The sequence below is a fragment of the Natator depressus genome, chromosome 18 (assembly GCF_965152275.1).
Source record: "Natator depressus isolate rNatDep1 chromosome 18, rNatDep2.hap1, whole genome shotgun sequence".
Taxonomy (NCBI): Eukaryota; Metazoa; Chordata; order Testudines; family Cheloniidae; genus Natator; species Natator depressus.
The window spans coordinates 12,709,147-12,724,171 of record NC_134251.1 but is presented as its reverse complement, the minus strand read 5'-3'; the positions used below and the strand labels follow the sequence as shown (position 1 = coordinate 12,724,171).

Below are 15,025 nucleotides of genomic sequence, written 5' to 3'. Positions count from 1 at the left end.
TGCCCAGCACAGCCAGAGTGGTACCTCCTTTTTAACAGCCAACCAGCAACCCCCAAACTATCATGTAGGATTTTATGACTGCTCTTTTCCCTTCAGCAAGGAAGCTGATCAAGAAAACATTACTCCAGTGTGCAATTAGAAACCCTGATTTTGCCGTGAGACGGGGCTTTGTCTGGGACTGCAAAAACTGGGGCTGCGGCCTGGAGTGATGGAGATGGGCCTGCTGCCAGACGATCTGAGTTAGTCTCAGCGGCTGGGACACGGAAGGAGAACTTCCCCCCGGGGGAAGTGGCCTGCCCCCCTAATTCATTACCCTTATCATGGGGCAGGCACCCTAAATTAGGGGTGGCAGCAGGTTGTGTTGCAACCAGATGCCATGGCAGAACTAGGCCTCAAGCCACAGCTCTACCAGGCAGGGTCCCAGACCTGAATCCCCTTCCCCAGCTCCCTCCCCCGGGACAGCCGCCTGACCCTCCCACCCCCCCTTCCTTAGCTCCCTCCCCCGGGACAGCCACCCGACCCTCCCACCCCCCCTTCCCCAGCTCCCACCCCCGGGACAGCCACCCGACCCTCTCCCCTTCCCCAGTTCCCTCTCCTGGGACAGCCGCCCGACCCTCTCCCCTCCTTTCCCGGGACAGCCGCCCAACCCTCCCACCCGCCCCTTCCCCAGCTCCCTTCCCCGGGACAGCCGCCCGACCCTCTCCCCTTCCCCAGCTCCCTCTCCCGGGACAGCCGCCCGACCCTCTCCCCTCCTTTCCCGGGACAGCCGCCCGACCCTCCCACCCGCCCCTTCCCCAGCTCCCTCTCCCGGGACAGCCGCCCGACCCTCTCCCCTCCCTTCCCGGGACAGCCGCCCGACCCTCCCACCCCTCCTTCCCCAGCTCCCTTCCCCGGGACAGCCGCCCGACCCTCTCCCTTCTCCAGCTCCCTCACCCGGGACAGCCGCCCGACCCTCCCCCCTCCCTTCCCCAGCTCCCTCCCCCGGGACAGCCGCCCGACTCTCCCCCAGCTCCCTCTCCCCCACCGCGGCCGACCCCCCTTCTTTCCCTCGGTCTTCCCTAGCCCTGGGCCCTGCGGCGGTACCCCACTGTTGCCGCCTCAGCCGCAAGGGGGTGTAGGCCCGGGCCGGTGTTCTTCCGCAGCCGGGCGGGAGAGGGGACGAGCAAACGCCCCCTCGCTTTTCTTCATAGGCGAGGGGGGAAAGGAGAATAATTTCTTTCGAACGCTGATTGGCCAAAGACAAGAAGGGGCGGACTCTTAACGCCGTTTCGCAGTGGGATTGGTCAAGGAGGCAGCGCAACTCCTCTCTCTCCCCCCGCCCCCGAGTTGGACGAGCCCATTCTTCTGTTTCGGGCTGTGATTGGAGGAGTGGCGCGATGTGATTGGGCGCTCAGCCCAGGTCGCCGCGCTAGGATTGGGGGAAGGGGCGTCGCCGCGCTGGGATTGGCGGCGGGTAGCGTTGCTCGGTGATGAGGGCGGGGCGCTACTGGGCTGAGGGATCGCCGCCGTCAGTTCGCCAGCGGTGTTCCGAGGCCGCGCAGCTGCTGCTGTCTCTTCCCGGGGGTTCCTTCTCCCTCCCGATCTGGGGGTGCCCTGGGCTCCGTGCCTGTCCTGGGGCACCGTGATGGGGCTGGGCGGCCCTTTTCTTCTTCTCCTTTCCCTGCTTCTGCGCGTCTCCGCCGGCGCCGCCTCCTCCTGCTGACCGCGCCGCGGACCCCGCTGGACCCCCATTGTCCGCGGCCTGCGGCCCCGCCCCGAGGTGAGCGCTAAGGGGAGCTCCTGGGGGCGATGGGGAAGCCGCCCGTGGCAGGCGGGAACAGCCCGGGGACGGGGAAGCCGCTCGAGGGGGGGGGGTCGCGAGGCGGTGGGGGGGGGAAGAGAATCTAGGTGGGGGGGAGGTAGGCGCCATAATGCGGCGGGGATGGGCGGGGGCCGCTTGTTTCCCCGGGGGCCGCTGGGTAGCGTTGGCAGGGGTTCGGGGGAGCCCCCCCACTCCGGCGGCCCTGGAGCTTTGCTGGCAGGGGAGATTGCGCGGAGCTGTCAGTGCAGAGGCCCAAGGGCGTGGAGCTCGCTTGCAGCTTTTCCTCCTCCCATCTGCGCCGGCCAGAACCGGCGCCCCAGTCTCCCCTTGCCCCCAGGAGACGCTCGGTGCCAGAGACTTTGCTGTCTCCCCGCTCCCCAGATCCTCTTTTCCCCCCAAAGTGCGGGTCGAGCCGTAACTCCGCATCCTCATCTTCCAGGGTGCCTGGGGGGAGGTTGTATTTGCTCCCCCCAGGGTTGTGAGTGAAGGAAGGTCCCAGAGCATCGGCTGAGGAAGGGGGGAGGGGGGGGAGACCAGAAGGGAAGGGGATTTACTGCGTTTTGGGAACGATCCATAGTGGTTGCATCGTCTGTATTCAGAACAGCGTAATTACCAGGGCAGCCATATTGGGATGATGAACGGACAATCCTCTAGGAACTAAATCGGGAGGGAGGGGGCAGGAGACAGAGAATGCAGAGGCTTGGCAGCTGTGGGGTCACTGACTGAATACAGCCGCTAAATCCAGGGTGCGGATTAGTACTGCCAGTCACTGGTGTCGGGTTGAATTTTACCTTTTTTTTCCCTCTCTCTTTTTTTTTTTTTCCAAAATGCAGAATCAAGCTTAGGAGTGAAGTTATGTTCATAGTCCATTATTCAGTGTGTTTCAACTAATAGTTCTTCCCTTCAGTGCTGTGTGCTGATCAGTTGATTGCAATTCTATATTTCAGAGTAACAGCCGTGTTAGTCTGTATTCGCAAAAAGAAAAGGAGTACTTGTGGCACCTTAGAGACTAACCAATTTATTTGAGCATGAGCTTTCGTGAGCTACAGCTCACTTCATCGGATGCATCCGATGAAGTGAGATGTAGCTCACGAAAGCTCATGCTCAAATAAATTGGTTAGTCCTCTAAGGTGCCACAAGTACTCCTTTTCTTTTTGCGAATCCTATATTTATTTCCTTTTGCATTCCTGTGTGTGGGAAGTCCTTGTAATGACAAGGCTTTTGACACTGTATCCAGGTGCCTGTATTCAGTATTTTAGCTGGCTTCAGCGCTTTCATTTAAACTGGGAAAAAAAAAAATCAAAGTAATTTGGCAGCCTGCACTGCAGCAATCCAGCTGATGTCTCAGGCTGTTATTTTTGTCTGATAGTTGGTGGAGTACCCAAAATTGGAGTCCTTATGGTTCTCTTGGTCATGGAGTCTTATTGCTTTGAACAGCTGCTGTGCTAACTTTCCACAGGCTAATCTCTCTGCTTGCCCCTGTTATCTTTTTGATGATGGTGCAGTGATTAGGTTACAGTTACCTAGGAGCCCATTTTTAATTTAAAAAGTAACACACTGTGCTGGGAAAATCCGAAGAGATGTAGAACTCAGAATTTGTTTTCAGTTATTGTGTAATTGCCAGTTGGCTTAATCAGAGGTGATACAATAGTTTGTCATTTCTCAAATATCTATCCTGTATAGAGATCCTAAGCTCCATTTGCTACTTGAAGATGGAGGTCTGGCTATAAGACCATCAACTTGGTTTTATGCTGTGTAACTGGTTTTTCAGCTTGTCACTATTTATTTATTCACCCAAGTCCCTAATATCGTTGTTCTCAAGTTCCATTCTGCCCTTAGTTTCCATTTAATTAAAATAGATGTTCTTTTTTGGGGACAAAATAAAAATTGGTGACCGCAACCGAAGCCTGAATCCTTGTGTTCCTGAAGATACTATTGTGACTAGTAACTTACAAAATCGCTTTAGATAGCTGAAAACGTCATTTAAAGGGAAACTCTCAACTAGTTATAGGCCTCGCGTCTAGGTCTTGTATTTTTAAGTGGTTGTACAAAACCCCAAAATATATAGAATTTTTTGAGTCTTTAAGCTTTAGCAAAAAAGAAGAGAAATTTAAATGCGCTCATGTTTTTAACCCAAACATTGTACTAGTAACAGTGTATTAGAAGCCCAGAGGACACTGACCAGTGTATTGTATTTGTCACCTTGCGTAATGTGAAAAATGGTAAAAAGTAAATACTTCTAAAACTTGCTTGTTAATGACAAATTTAGATATTTAAATGATCGGGGGTGGAATTAGCAGTAGTTTGAAATATGTTAATATGAATATGATAGGAGGCAGCAATCAGGTTTATTTCTTTCTTGACAAATACCTAGTTAGATGCTCAGGTGTTGCTCACCTTTAAGTTTGAGAACCAGGTGATGGTTCACTTAAAGACATAATAAAAGCATTGACAGTGCAATTCCTGATTTAGGGGAGAGGCAATTGTTGAATTAGTTCTAAGTGGCTCACAGGATCTGGTCCAAGAGGTGAATGTGACTGAAATGCTTAGTAATAGTGAACATAATGTAATTAAATTTAACATCCTTCTAACAGGGCAAATACCAAAGATGCCCATCTCAGTAACATTTAACTCCAAAAAGGGGAACTACACAAAAATGTGAAGCTAGTTAAACAGAAACTAAAAAGGAAGAGTCACAAGATTGAAACACACCTGCAAACTGCATGGAAACTTCACACAACACACAGTCAACCTGTGGAAGTAGTGGGATGTTGTGAAGGCCACAAGTATAACTGGGTTTAAAGACAGAAGCGGAGAAGTTTGTGGAGGATAGGTTCGTCAATGGCTATTAGCCAAGATGGTCAGGGATGCAACCCTTTGCTTTGGGTATCCCTCAGTCTCTGACTGCCATAAACTGGAACTCGATAACAGGGGAAGATGGATCACTCAGAAATTGCTCTGTTCTGTTCATTCCCTCTAAAGCATCTGGCCATTATTGCAAGACTGGATTCTGGGCTAGATGGACCATGGGTCTGACCCAGTATAGCCATAGTCTTATTTTCTTATGAAAGTATTCAGTCTTTTACTTCACTTTTGTCCCAGTTTGAAACCATGCAGAACAAATGCCTAAGAATAGACCATTAACAAACTCTTTCCAAGTCATTAGGAAAATGATTCATTCTGGGATGAATCTATTGGTAACTTTCTATGCAGTATAAGGAACAAAATCTGAGCTTGTGAATCTTATTGGCCTAAACACCTATCAAAGTCTATGAACTCCGGCTGCTGTTTTCTTGCAAGATGCATCTCTTGTGACAACTCCGTAGGGAGGCTGTGTTCTGTAGTGGTAAGAATATCAGGAGCTAGGGTATCAGGGGTCTATTTCAAATTCACCGCTGGCAGTGATGTGATACCATGGGTAAGTAACTTAACCTCGCTATGCTTCAGTATGTTAGAAAGGCATGAACCCATCTTAAATGTTTTTAGGTCTGATTAAAATTAACTCTAATTTCAGCAAAATTTGAAGCTAATGGAGTCTTAGGCTACATGCTGTATCAATGTATTGGAAAGCGACCTTGTTCAGTGAGACAGTAATGAACGTGTATGGAATCCACTTGTAACCCTATGCAAACAACTTGAATTTGTTTTTTTAGCTGTGAAAAGTAGCAGAGCTGAGATTGAGGTAAAATGAAGTGCAGTGTAACTACAACTGTAGGAAAAGAGAGTCTGAAAACACGGAAAATTTATCATCAAAAACAGCTCATTGGTGTGTCCTATGGACTGTTTTGTTATTTTAGTGATCCAGTTGTGTCTGAACTTCATTTTCTTGATTTCTGCCATTAGAACAGGGTATACTTCAGCCTATAGTTCAGTTATGATGTCCTGCATATGAGAGGTATCCTGTCAGTGTGTAGAGCCTTTTAACATGAATAAGGTATATCTATTTATAAAATTATTTGACTGTAGTTGAATGTGGTATCTGAAAATATGGCTTGACTAGTAAGAATGAAAAACCCAGTATTGTTTTGAGGCCCTTTGGTGTCCCTGGAAAGCTGTGATTAAACTCATCTGCTGCTGTTGGAGAGAGCATTGCAAAAGTACGCTCGGGAGCGAGCACTACCTGGCTTTTTGTATTCCAATTGTGGATGGTTGCGTGCTGATCGGGCCTCACTCCCCATACTCCTTCAAATTATCTCATGTGGGATCCTCCAGAGGTTCAGAGATATCCAGCTGCTTCCATTTTTCATGAATTTTGTTGTCTGCAGCATTGCTGCTGGAAGTATAGACGGAACTCATTCTTATGGGGGGAGTTATTGAAAAGAACAGAGTATGAAATGTATTTTGTATGTTCGGCTTGGAGCATGCAAAGCTGGCTTGATAGTGATTATCCTGGGTTTTGGAGGAAGGGAATTGATTTCTCTTAGACACTCCAGCAGGAAACTTTCTTATTTAAAAAAAAATTCTGATCCACCAATAAGCAATGTCATTACTAAAGAGAAACTTGTCAGAAAGCATTTTGTCCTTGTGGTTTTTTGTTTTTTGTTTTGTTTTTGTTTTTGTTTTTTCTGCAAAAGGGCCAGCAGATGACTGATAAATGGTTGAACTGTTTTCTTGCGGTTTTGATAGAATTAGGTACTCGGGGGTGGGAGGGAAGAAACATGACCCAAATCATTTTATGTTCTAAAGAATTAATGAGTGGAAAAATTCAAATGAAGTAAAATACTTGCCCTGCAGTACAAATGAGGGCTTCTAGAACTTCCGTTACACCATTCTGCTGTTGTGATGCTTGTAAATGTGTCACAAAGGGAGAAAAGCAGGCCAGTTTGGCAGCCAGATTCTGTACCAAGGAAGGTTCTAAATGAATAGTACTGTGAGTGGTAGCATTGTCCTCACTTCTGGAACTGCACATCCCACACTTCATAAAGTTAAAGCTTGCACGTTTTGCAGTCTTTTGATCTTCTTTACCGTTTTTATTAGGGAGAGGGTGGTGTTTTTATAATTGTCACTTCCCCCATTTACACCCAATTTCAGTGAAGAATCCAGTGGTCTCTGTGTAAATCAAGATTCCTGATGATGCAGTACAGCCTCTTACCATCCAGGTGTGCTTCTATCACAGGCACTCCCTGGGGGACAGTGACAGTGAGAACTAAAAAGAAAAGGAGTACTTGTGGCACCTTAGGGTATGTCTACACTATGAAATTAGGTCGAATTTATAGAAGTCGTTTTTTTAGAAATCGGTTTTATATATTCAAGTGTGTGTGTCCCCACAGAAAATGCTCTAAGTGCATTAACTCGGCGGAGTGCTTCCACAGTACCGAGGCTAGAGTCAACTTCTAGAGTGTTGCACTGTGGGTAGCTATCCCACAGTTCCTGCAGTCTCCGCTGCCCACTGGAATTCTGGGTTGAGATCCCAATGCCTGATGGGGCTAAAACATTGTCGCGGGTGGTTCTGGATACATATCGTCAGGCCCCCGTTCCCTCCCGTGAAAGCAAGGGCAGATAATCGTTTCGCGCCTTTTTTCCTGAGTTATCTGTGCAGACGCCATACCACGGCAAGCATGGAGCCCACTCAGCTCACTGTCACAGTTATGTCTCCTGGGTGCTGGCAGACGCGGTACTGCATTGCTACACAGCAGCAGCAACCCATTGCCTTGTGGCAGCAGACGGTGCAATAGGACTGGTAGCCGTCATCGTCATGTCCAAGGTGCTCCTGGTCGCCTGTGTGAGGTCGATCAGGAGCGCCTGGGCAGACATGGGCGCAGGGACTAAACTTGGAGTGACTTGATCAGGTCATTCTCTTTAGTCCTGCAGTCAGTCCTATTGAACCATCTTATGGTGATCAGGCAGGCGATACGGATTGCTAGCAGTCCTATTGTACCATCTTCTGCCGAGCAGCCATAAGATGTGGATGGCATGCAGTCCTTCTGCACCGTCTGCTGCCAACCAAAGATGTAAAAGATAGATGGAGTCTATCAAAACAAGAAATAGACCAGATTTGTTTTGTACTCATTTGCAAACCCCCCCCCCCCCCCTGTCTAGGGGACTCATTCCTCTAGGTCACCCTGCAGTCACTCACAGAGAAGGTGCAGCGAGGTAAATGTAGCCATGTATCAATCAGAGGCCAGACTAACCTCCTTGTTCCAATAAGAAGAATAACTTAGGTGCACCATTTCTTATTGGAACCCTCTGTGAAGTCCTGCCTGAAATACTCCTTGATGTAAAGCCACCCCCTTTGTTGATTTTAACTCCCTGTAAGCCAACCCTGTAAGCCGTGTCGTCAGTCGCCCCTCCCTGCGTCAGAGCAACGGCAAACAATCGTGCATCTGAGTTGAGAGTGCTGTCCAGAGCAGTCACAATGGAGCACTCTGGGATAGCTCCCGGAGGCCAATAGCGTCGAATTGCGTCCACAGTACCCCAAATTCGACCCGGCAAGGCCGATTTAAGCGCTAATCCACTTGTCGGGTGGAGTAAGGAAATCGATTTTAAGAGCCCTTTAAGTCAAAATAAAGGGCTTCATCATGTGGACGGGTGCAGGTTTACATCGATTTAACGCTGCTAAATTCGACCTAAAGTCCTAGTGTAGACCAGGGCTTAGAGACTAACCAATTTATTTGAGCATAAGCTTTCGTGAGCTACAGCTCTTCAGCATAGGCCACCCATGGGTTTCAGTAGGTCTCCTAGCTTGCTGCCCAGCAGTGCATGCATCTACTGTCCAATAATGTCATTCTGTACCAAAAAATCACATCTTTGTTTCTTTGTGTTTTTAACACTTTACATTCAATGAAGTGACTTGTTTCAAGTTTAAAAAAAACAAAACGCTGGAGACCTGTGACTAAATGGTGCCTCACTCATATCCCTATGCCTGCTGCAGGGAGATTTCTTATGCTGTAGAAAGTTACAAAATAGCATTTAAGTAGAGGATGCAAAAGTACTTTTTGCAGCCTAATAGTAGGACATGTAACTTTTCTGACACTGGAAAAGCTTTCAATATGTTTGCTCTTAATTATTGAGTCACAGACTGTGACTCAATAATTAACATGGAAGAAAGTAAAGCTATACCACGGTTGGCAAATGCCTGACTTATTTATGCTTTAACCAGCTACATCTCAATGGGCAATAATTTGCAAAGAGTACTTTCAACTAAAATTTTACACATAGCTGCAAAATGTCTACTAAAATTCAGTCTTGTGCAGGGCTCTGAAGTTCCAGGGATAGGAGAAGGGACAGTTATTTGACTGCTTCAGTAACGCGGTCGGAAGGAAAAATAAGCAATAATGCAAACCAAGGATTTTTGTGAAATTGAACAACTTCAAAAGTTTAGGGAATTTACCTTCTAAAAAAATCCTCTTTGCTGATGGCCCTGCTTGCTTACTTCAGATTTGCTAGGACTTGTAGTTAGCTACTTAACAAAATGTCAAAAATATTTCAAGTTCTTTATCAGGATGGGTGGGGGGAGTAGAAAGAAAAGAACCACTCAGCAAAGTGCCTTGTAAAATTTCAGATAGCACATTCCCAGCAAAAAGCTTTCTGTCCGCTTTGTGAAATCTAGTTCTGTTGTGTGAGAATGTACCATATGACTATTTTAGGTAATCACCTTTCTCCTCTATCGGGCCACATGGATCCATTGTCTATTAAGTTTGTATCAGGTTAATCTAGGGAATGCTGAATCTTTCCCTAAATTGGATTTCATGACCAATTCAACGAATTGCTTCTATTCAGGCAAGTTGCTATCTTCAGCAGCAATATGCAGCTTCACTTGAACATTAGTTTGACATAATGTATTTTTCCTTAGAGTATATTGGTGTCTGCGGGGATCATATCACTTTAGGAGGTGAAGGGGTGTGTGTGTGTGGTTTTTTTTTTAAGTCATCTGATAAGGGTAAGGAATGGTGATGAAGTCCTATGTTTGTTGCTACCTGCCATGCAGGGAATGTTCTGTAGTGTTGGACTGCAGTGAACAACCATCTGGGGAGGGTAATCTATATGTGCAATACAGAATCTGCATCACTCTGCAGATCATCATAAGCCATTCAGAGTTGATCTGGTTGGATTGGCCTTTACTCTGTGGAAGAGCTTTTCCTGAGACTTGGTTTAAATTCTGTTTGTCTTAGCAGCAATTGAGAAGGAGGTATCAACCCTGTGCATATCTGTGACTTCTCACGTTCTGTCACCTTAGTTACATTGTTATGCAGTTGCATGTCATTGTTACGATTTTAGTTGTCTACTGTAATCAATCACCTGGTTAGCTACCTTGATAAACTCTTGAGAGGAGGAACATTCTTTTTAAAAGAACAGGAGTACTTGTGGCACCTTAGAGACTCACCAATTTATTTGAGCATAAGCTTTCGTGAGCTACGGCTCACTTCATCGGATGCTATTCTGAAACCATCCTTGTTAAGTTTCAGAGTAACAGCCGTGTTAGTCGGTATTTGCAAAAAGAAAAGGAGTACTAGTGGCACCTTAGAGACTAACCAATTTATTTGAGCATAAGCTTTCGTAGCTCACGAAAAATGCTCAATCATTTGGATTTGACGGGACTTGAGCCATAAATATTTTTATTGTGATTTGAGCAGATGAGTATATTGGTTAACATCTGATGAGGTAGAAATTTTAGTTGGAAATACTTTTGAAAGGCAAGTCTCTTTGTCTCTCTGTAGTGTCTGCTTGAAGGACACTAGATGTACAAGCAGTAACCTAAGATTTTAATTTACTTTGAACAGAGAAAATCCCTGGGTATTTGCAGTGTTCTCTAAGTGTCTGTGTGCCAGTGAAAAGAGCAAACGGCACAAAGACCTGGGGTCCTTTCCTCTGATGCTATGGGCAGAGCAAGAGATGCCAGTAGTGCTAGTCTCCACTCCTTTCTGGGAAAGGAGGCAAGAAGTGAAAACACTTATTTGTTCACTTCAAGAGCAGTATGCATTGGGTGACATGGGCATTGACTAAGAGCATGATGGGGATATCTCTAGCTTTGGATTCTTTGAATAGATATAAAAATTTGTAATGTGTTAATCTGAGGCAAGATTACAGATTAATGTAATCTGTCTTGAATATATTTTTAAAGTAACCGAATCTCACTTTCTCTTTAGAAAACTCCAAGAGATCATAAAAAGGAAAAAAAACCTTTGCATCTGATTTCTGGACTCAACACTATAGGACATCAAAATGTCAGGAGCTTCTGTGAAGGTGGCTGTCCGGGTCAGGCCCTTCAATTCCAGAGAGACCAGCAAAGAATCCAAATGCATCATCCAGATGCAAGGCAACTCAACCAGTAAGTTCATTCTGACCTCCTAATGAAATCTGCCTCGCCCTGTTCCCCTCCTTTGATCAAAGTAAACTGACTATGGTGAACATTACAGCATCTGGAATTACCCTTTTAGGGAAGCTTCTTCCTCTTGCAAGGCTCTTATGGATGACTTCATTATTTTTCTATTTGATTAGAGAAGGCTGAATCCTGGGTATCTTGATTTTTGCGGCAGGTAATGTTAGCTGGTGGTGAACTGAGAGCTCTGGGGGAGGAATATGATGTTGAAGTGAATGTTAGGGCTTGTCCACATGGTTAGAAATCACACCCCCATAGCACAAATTACTCAAAGTGCCCTAATGTTTGTCATTAATTGGTTCATGTGGGCCCTGGTGGTGCACACTAAAGGTTCCTTAGTGTGCTTTAACATAGTACTGTTTGAGTCATTTAATCAAATGAGGTGTTACTTGGAGTTGGGATAGTTTTAGCCTCTGGGACCGTCTTCCCCCTGGGGTTCTCCTTTGTGGTCCGTTGACTGAGGAGGCCCAGAGTTGGTGGGACAGGTAGTTGGTAGACAAAGCGGGAGCTTTTCACAAAATGCAAACTAAAACAAAAACCTAAACCCATCCTTTTTTATGTAGCTTTTAATTTTCAGCCAACTTCCTCTGATACTGACTGCTTTCCTATTCCTTGGGGCAGACAGCCCAACACTACATTATTGGGTAACCAGAAGAAAATATACACCATTTACTTGGATGTTATTTGCTTGTGTTTAGGTGACTGGTAATATTCAGTAACTGGGGCTCTTTCTCCTTTTGAGCTGAGCTTCTCCTTCAGACTGATCCTGCATTGACATGTTAAATCTGTTTGTGACATCTGTCTATTCTTATGATAATGGTTGTGACATCATCAAAAGAGTTGGGCCATGCACAAGACAGCCTTAATCTCAGCACCAATACTTCTAACTACTGGCATGATGGAAGATCTTGGAAAGATGAAATTCAAGTTTTCTGTCTAGTAGACTTGAAATTCCCCCTAAAAACAAAATGAAAACTGGGACTTAAAATATTGTAGATGCAGTTTACTTCCCAATAAGTGTTTTAATGTTTAAATACATACTTTATCTAAAGATTGCCTGCCAGATTACAGCTCAATGCAATTTAGAATGGGAGAACTAAAAGCCCTATCAGATGGCATTTATAATGGGAATGCTACACAGGTATGGAGTTAGAAGACCTTAACTCAAGCCTCTCTTTTAACCCTGAGATGAGGTCTGTGTGGGTTTTTTTGTTTGTTTGTTTTCCCTCCCTTCTTGCTGGGTTGGTATCTTGACAGCAGTAATTTTCAAGTTAAAGGACAGGCTTGAGTTAAGATCTTCCAACTCCAGGTCTGTGTGGAAATGTCTTGCTTATGGTCCAGTGACAAGGGTGTCTGGGTTCCAGCCTAAGTTGATATAACTTACATTGCTCAGGGGTGTGAAAAATCCCCCCCCCCCCCCCCCGTTCCCCCAAACAACACAAATTTTGCACTGTCCACACCAGCACTATGTTGGCAGGAGATGCTCTCCCACTGATATAGCTTCCACTTCTCACTGAGGTGGAGTAATTATGCCAACAGGAGAGCGGTCTTCCATCAGCACAGCATGTCTTCACCAGAAGTGCCACAGCTGTGCTGATGTAGCATTGTAGTGTAGATTTGCCCTGGGTCTCATACAAGTTGGCTGAGATGATCAGGTTTAAATGACCAAGGCCATCTAAAGACTGGGGGAAGGGAGTCTTAAATTGCAATGGCTCTGGAGTCATTGCAGTTTGAATCGGGGGTGGGGGGGAAAGAGAATTAGCTTTCATTCTTCACAGTAGAAGGAAAATATGTCAGGAATCTAGAGGGGTGGGGGAAAAGGAGTTTTCTTAAATGAAAAGAACAGGTTTTCAAGATGATAAAATGTGGGGAAAAGAAATGGGAGGGAGGGAATGACATGTCTTGCTGCGTTTACTCACTAAAGAGTCTATAGGAGGCTTTGGTCTGACCGTATCCATTTTAAAGTTAGGATTTTCCTCTTGTGTGCAGATGGCCTAGACATTAGATCTGTGGACACAGATTTAGGACTTCTGGGTTCTATTCCTGGCTGTCATTGACTCATTTTGACTTTGTGCAAGTCACTTAACCTGGCCAAGACTGCTTACACTGACATAAAATAATTGTAAAAGTTAGGCTTGGCCTGTACTGTCTTAAAAAATGAATTCAGAAAAGGGCATAAGCTTAGTTTAAGCTCCAATTTCTCTCTGGCTAGTATCCAAAGAAGAGCTCTGTGTAAGCTTGAAAGCTTCTCTCTCACCAGCAGAAGTTGGTCCAATAAAAACTACTATCCCACACATCTTGTCTCTTTAGGGACTGAAGAATGCCATACAAGTCCTGTAGTTTTGGTAAGAATCTCTCCTGGTACCTGAATTTTGAACATACAGTAATAGAACCTCAGTAATGAACACTTTAGGAATGCAGGTTGTTTGTAACTCTGAACAAAACGTTATGGTGGTTCTTTCAAAAGTTAATACAGCTCTGAAATTTTATTATGCAGAAGAAAAATGCTGTTTCTAACCATCTTTATTTAAATGAAACAAGCACAGGAACAGTTTCCATACTTGTCAAATCTTTTTTTAAACTTTCCTTTTATTTTTTTAGTAGTTTACACTTAACACAGTACTGTACTGTATTTGCTTTTTTTTGGTCTCTGCTGCTGCCAAATTGCATTCTTCCAGTTTCAAATGTGGTGTGTTATTGACTGGTCAGTTCGTAACTCTGAGGTTCTCCTGTATTTCTCACATGGTCCCTCCCTACTTATGCTAGTTGGGCAAGCCAGTGATAGGCTGTACAATTTAAATTGTGTTCAAGCTTGATTTTTAAACATCTCATTATGGTGTAGACAGGAGTCTATCTAAGGGCTTGTCTACACTGATACTTTACAGCTCTGCAACTTTCTCACTCAGGGGTGTGAAAAAACACCCCCCTGAGCACAGCAAGTTACAGTGCTGTAAAGCGCCAGTGTAAACAGGGCCCCAGTGCTGGGAGCCGCGCTCCCAGTGCTCTAGGCTAATCCCCTCGTGGAGGTGGAGTACGAGGAACGCTGGGAGAGCTCTCTCCCAGTGCTGGCACGCGACTACACTCGCACTTCAAAGCACTGCTGCGGGAGCGCTCCCGCGGCAGCACTTTGAAGTTTCGAGTGTAGCCATGCCCAAAACGTTGTAATTGCAACCAGGGTTGTTCTTTGCTATAGTGCCTTTGTAACTGCAGGGTTTATAGGCTGGCTTCTTTGGCTGTTAAACTTTCTGCCAGTCAGTGCCCAGCAGTGTTGTTGGGGTTGCTATCGAGCGAGAGAATCCCAGTGAAATTAAGTGTAACCTCATGGGCAGCGGGTGAACCCCAGGCTCGGGGAGGCTAGCCCCTTACCTGGATCATCTCTTCTGCTCGAAGCCCCACCCCTGCTGCAGGAACACAGAGTTCCCCATTGGTCACAGCAGCCAGTCTCCCGCCTCCAACCCTCCCGGGGCCAGGAGTGGCACCTCTCTCCTGGCCGGCTGCAGCAGGTCCATGCTGGAGCCGGCGGGGAGGCAACCTTCTCCCCTGGCCGTGGCCCTGAGCCCCTGTGTGGGGCGTAATAGGCAGCTGCGTGGCCGGGCAGCTTAGAGGGAATTTAGATCCACAGTAGGAGTTGTATTAGTATAACTATCTTAGTACCCTCTCCTCTCCCACCCCCAAAATATCACACCTCTATCTGAAAGCTATAATAAATCTTCAAGTAGTGGATTGGGAGAACATGTGATGTGGTGGTGTTTCTTGACCAAGTTCTTTAGAACATATGGCTTGTCATATGTTTCTCTTAATATGAATTTGAGTCATGTAGGGTGGCGTGAATGAGCTTGTCACAAGTCAGTGATCTTGGTGTAAGAGGCAAACAAAAGCACTGGAAATAAGAAAAAATTCCAACT

The 15,025-nt window shown here is 46.0% G+C and overlaps 1 protein-coding gene across 8 annotated transcripts in view; it reads left to right on the top strand.

Annotated features, from left to right (window-relative positions):
- The first annotated feature begins 1,474 nt into the window (after positions 1-1,474).
- Positions 1,475-15,025, top strand: part of KIF1B (kinesin family member 1B) — a 147,470-nt gene continuing 133,919 nt past the window's right edge. For 6 of the 8 annotated variants that reach the window (XM_074933986.1, XM_074933982.1, XM_074933985.1 and 3 more), the window contains exons 1-2: positions 1,476-1,759; positions 10,888-11,069. In XM_074933986.1, coding sequence (XP_074790087.1) covers positions 10,964-11,069 — 106 coding nt within the window. In that variant the 5' untranslated portion in view covers positions 1,476-1,759; positions 10,888-10,963. Of the gene's footprint in view, positions 1,760-10,887; positions 11,070-15,025 lie in introns of those variants that run through there. The other 2 variants (XM_074933989.1, XM_074933988.1) reach the window with 2 other exon arrangements.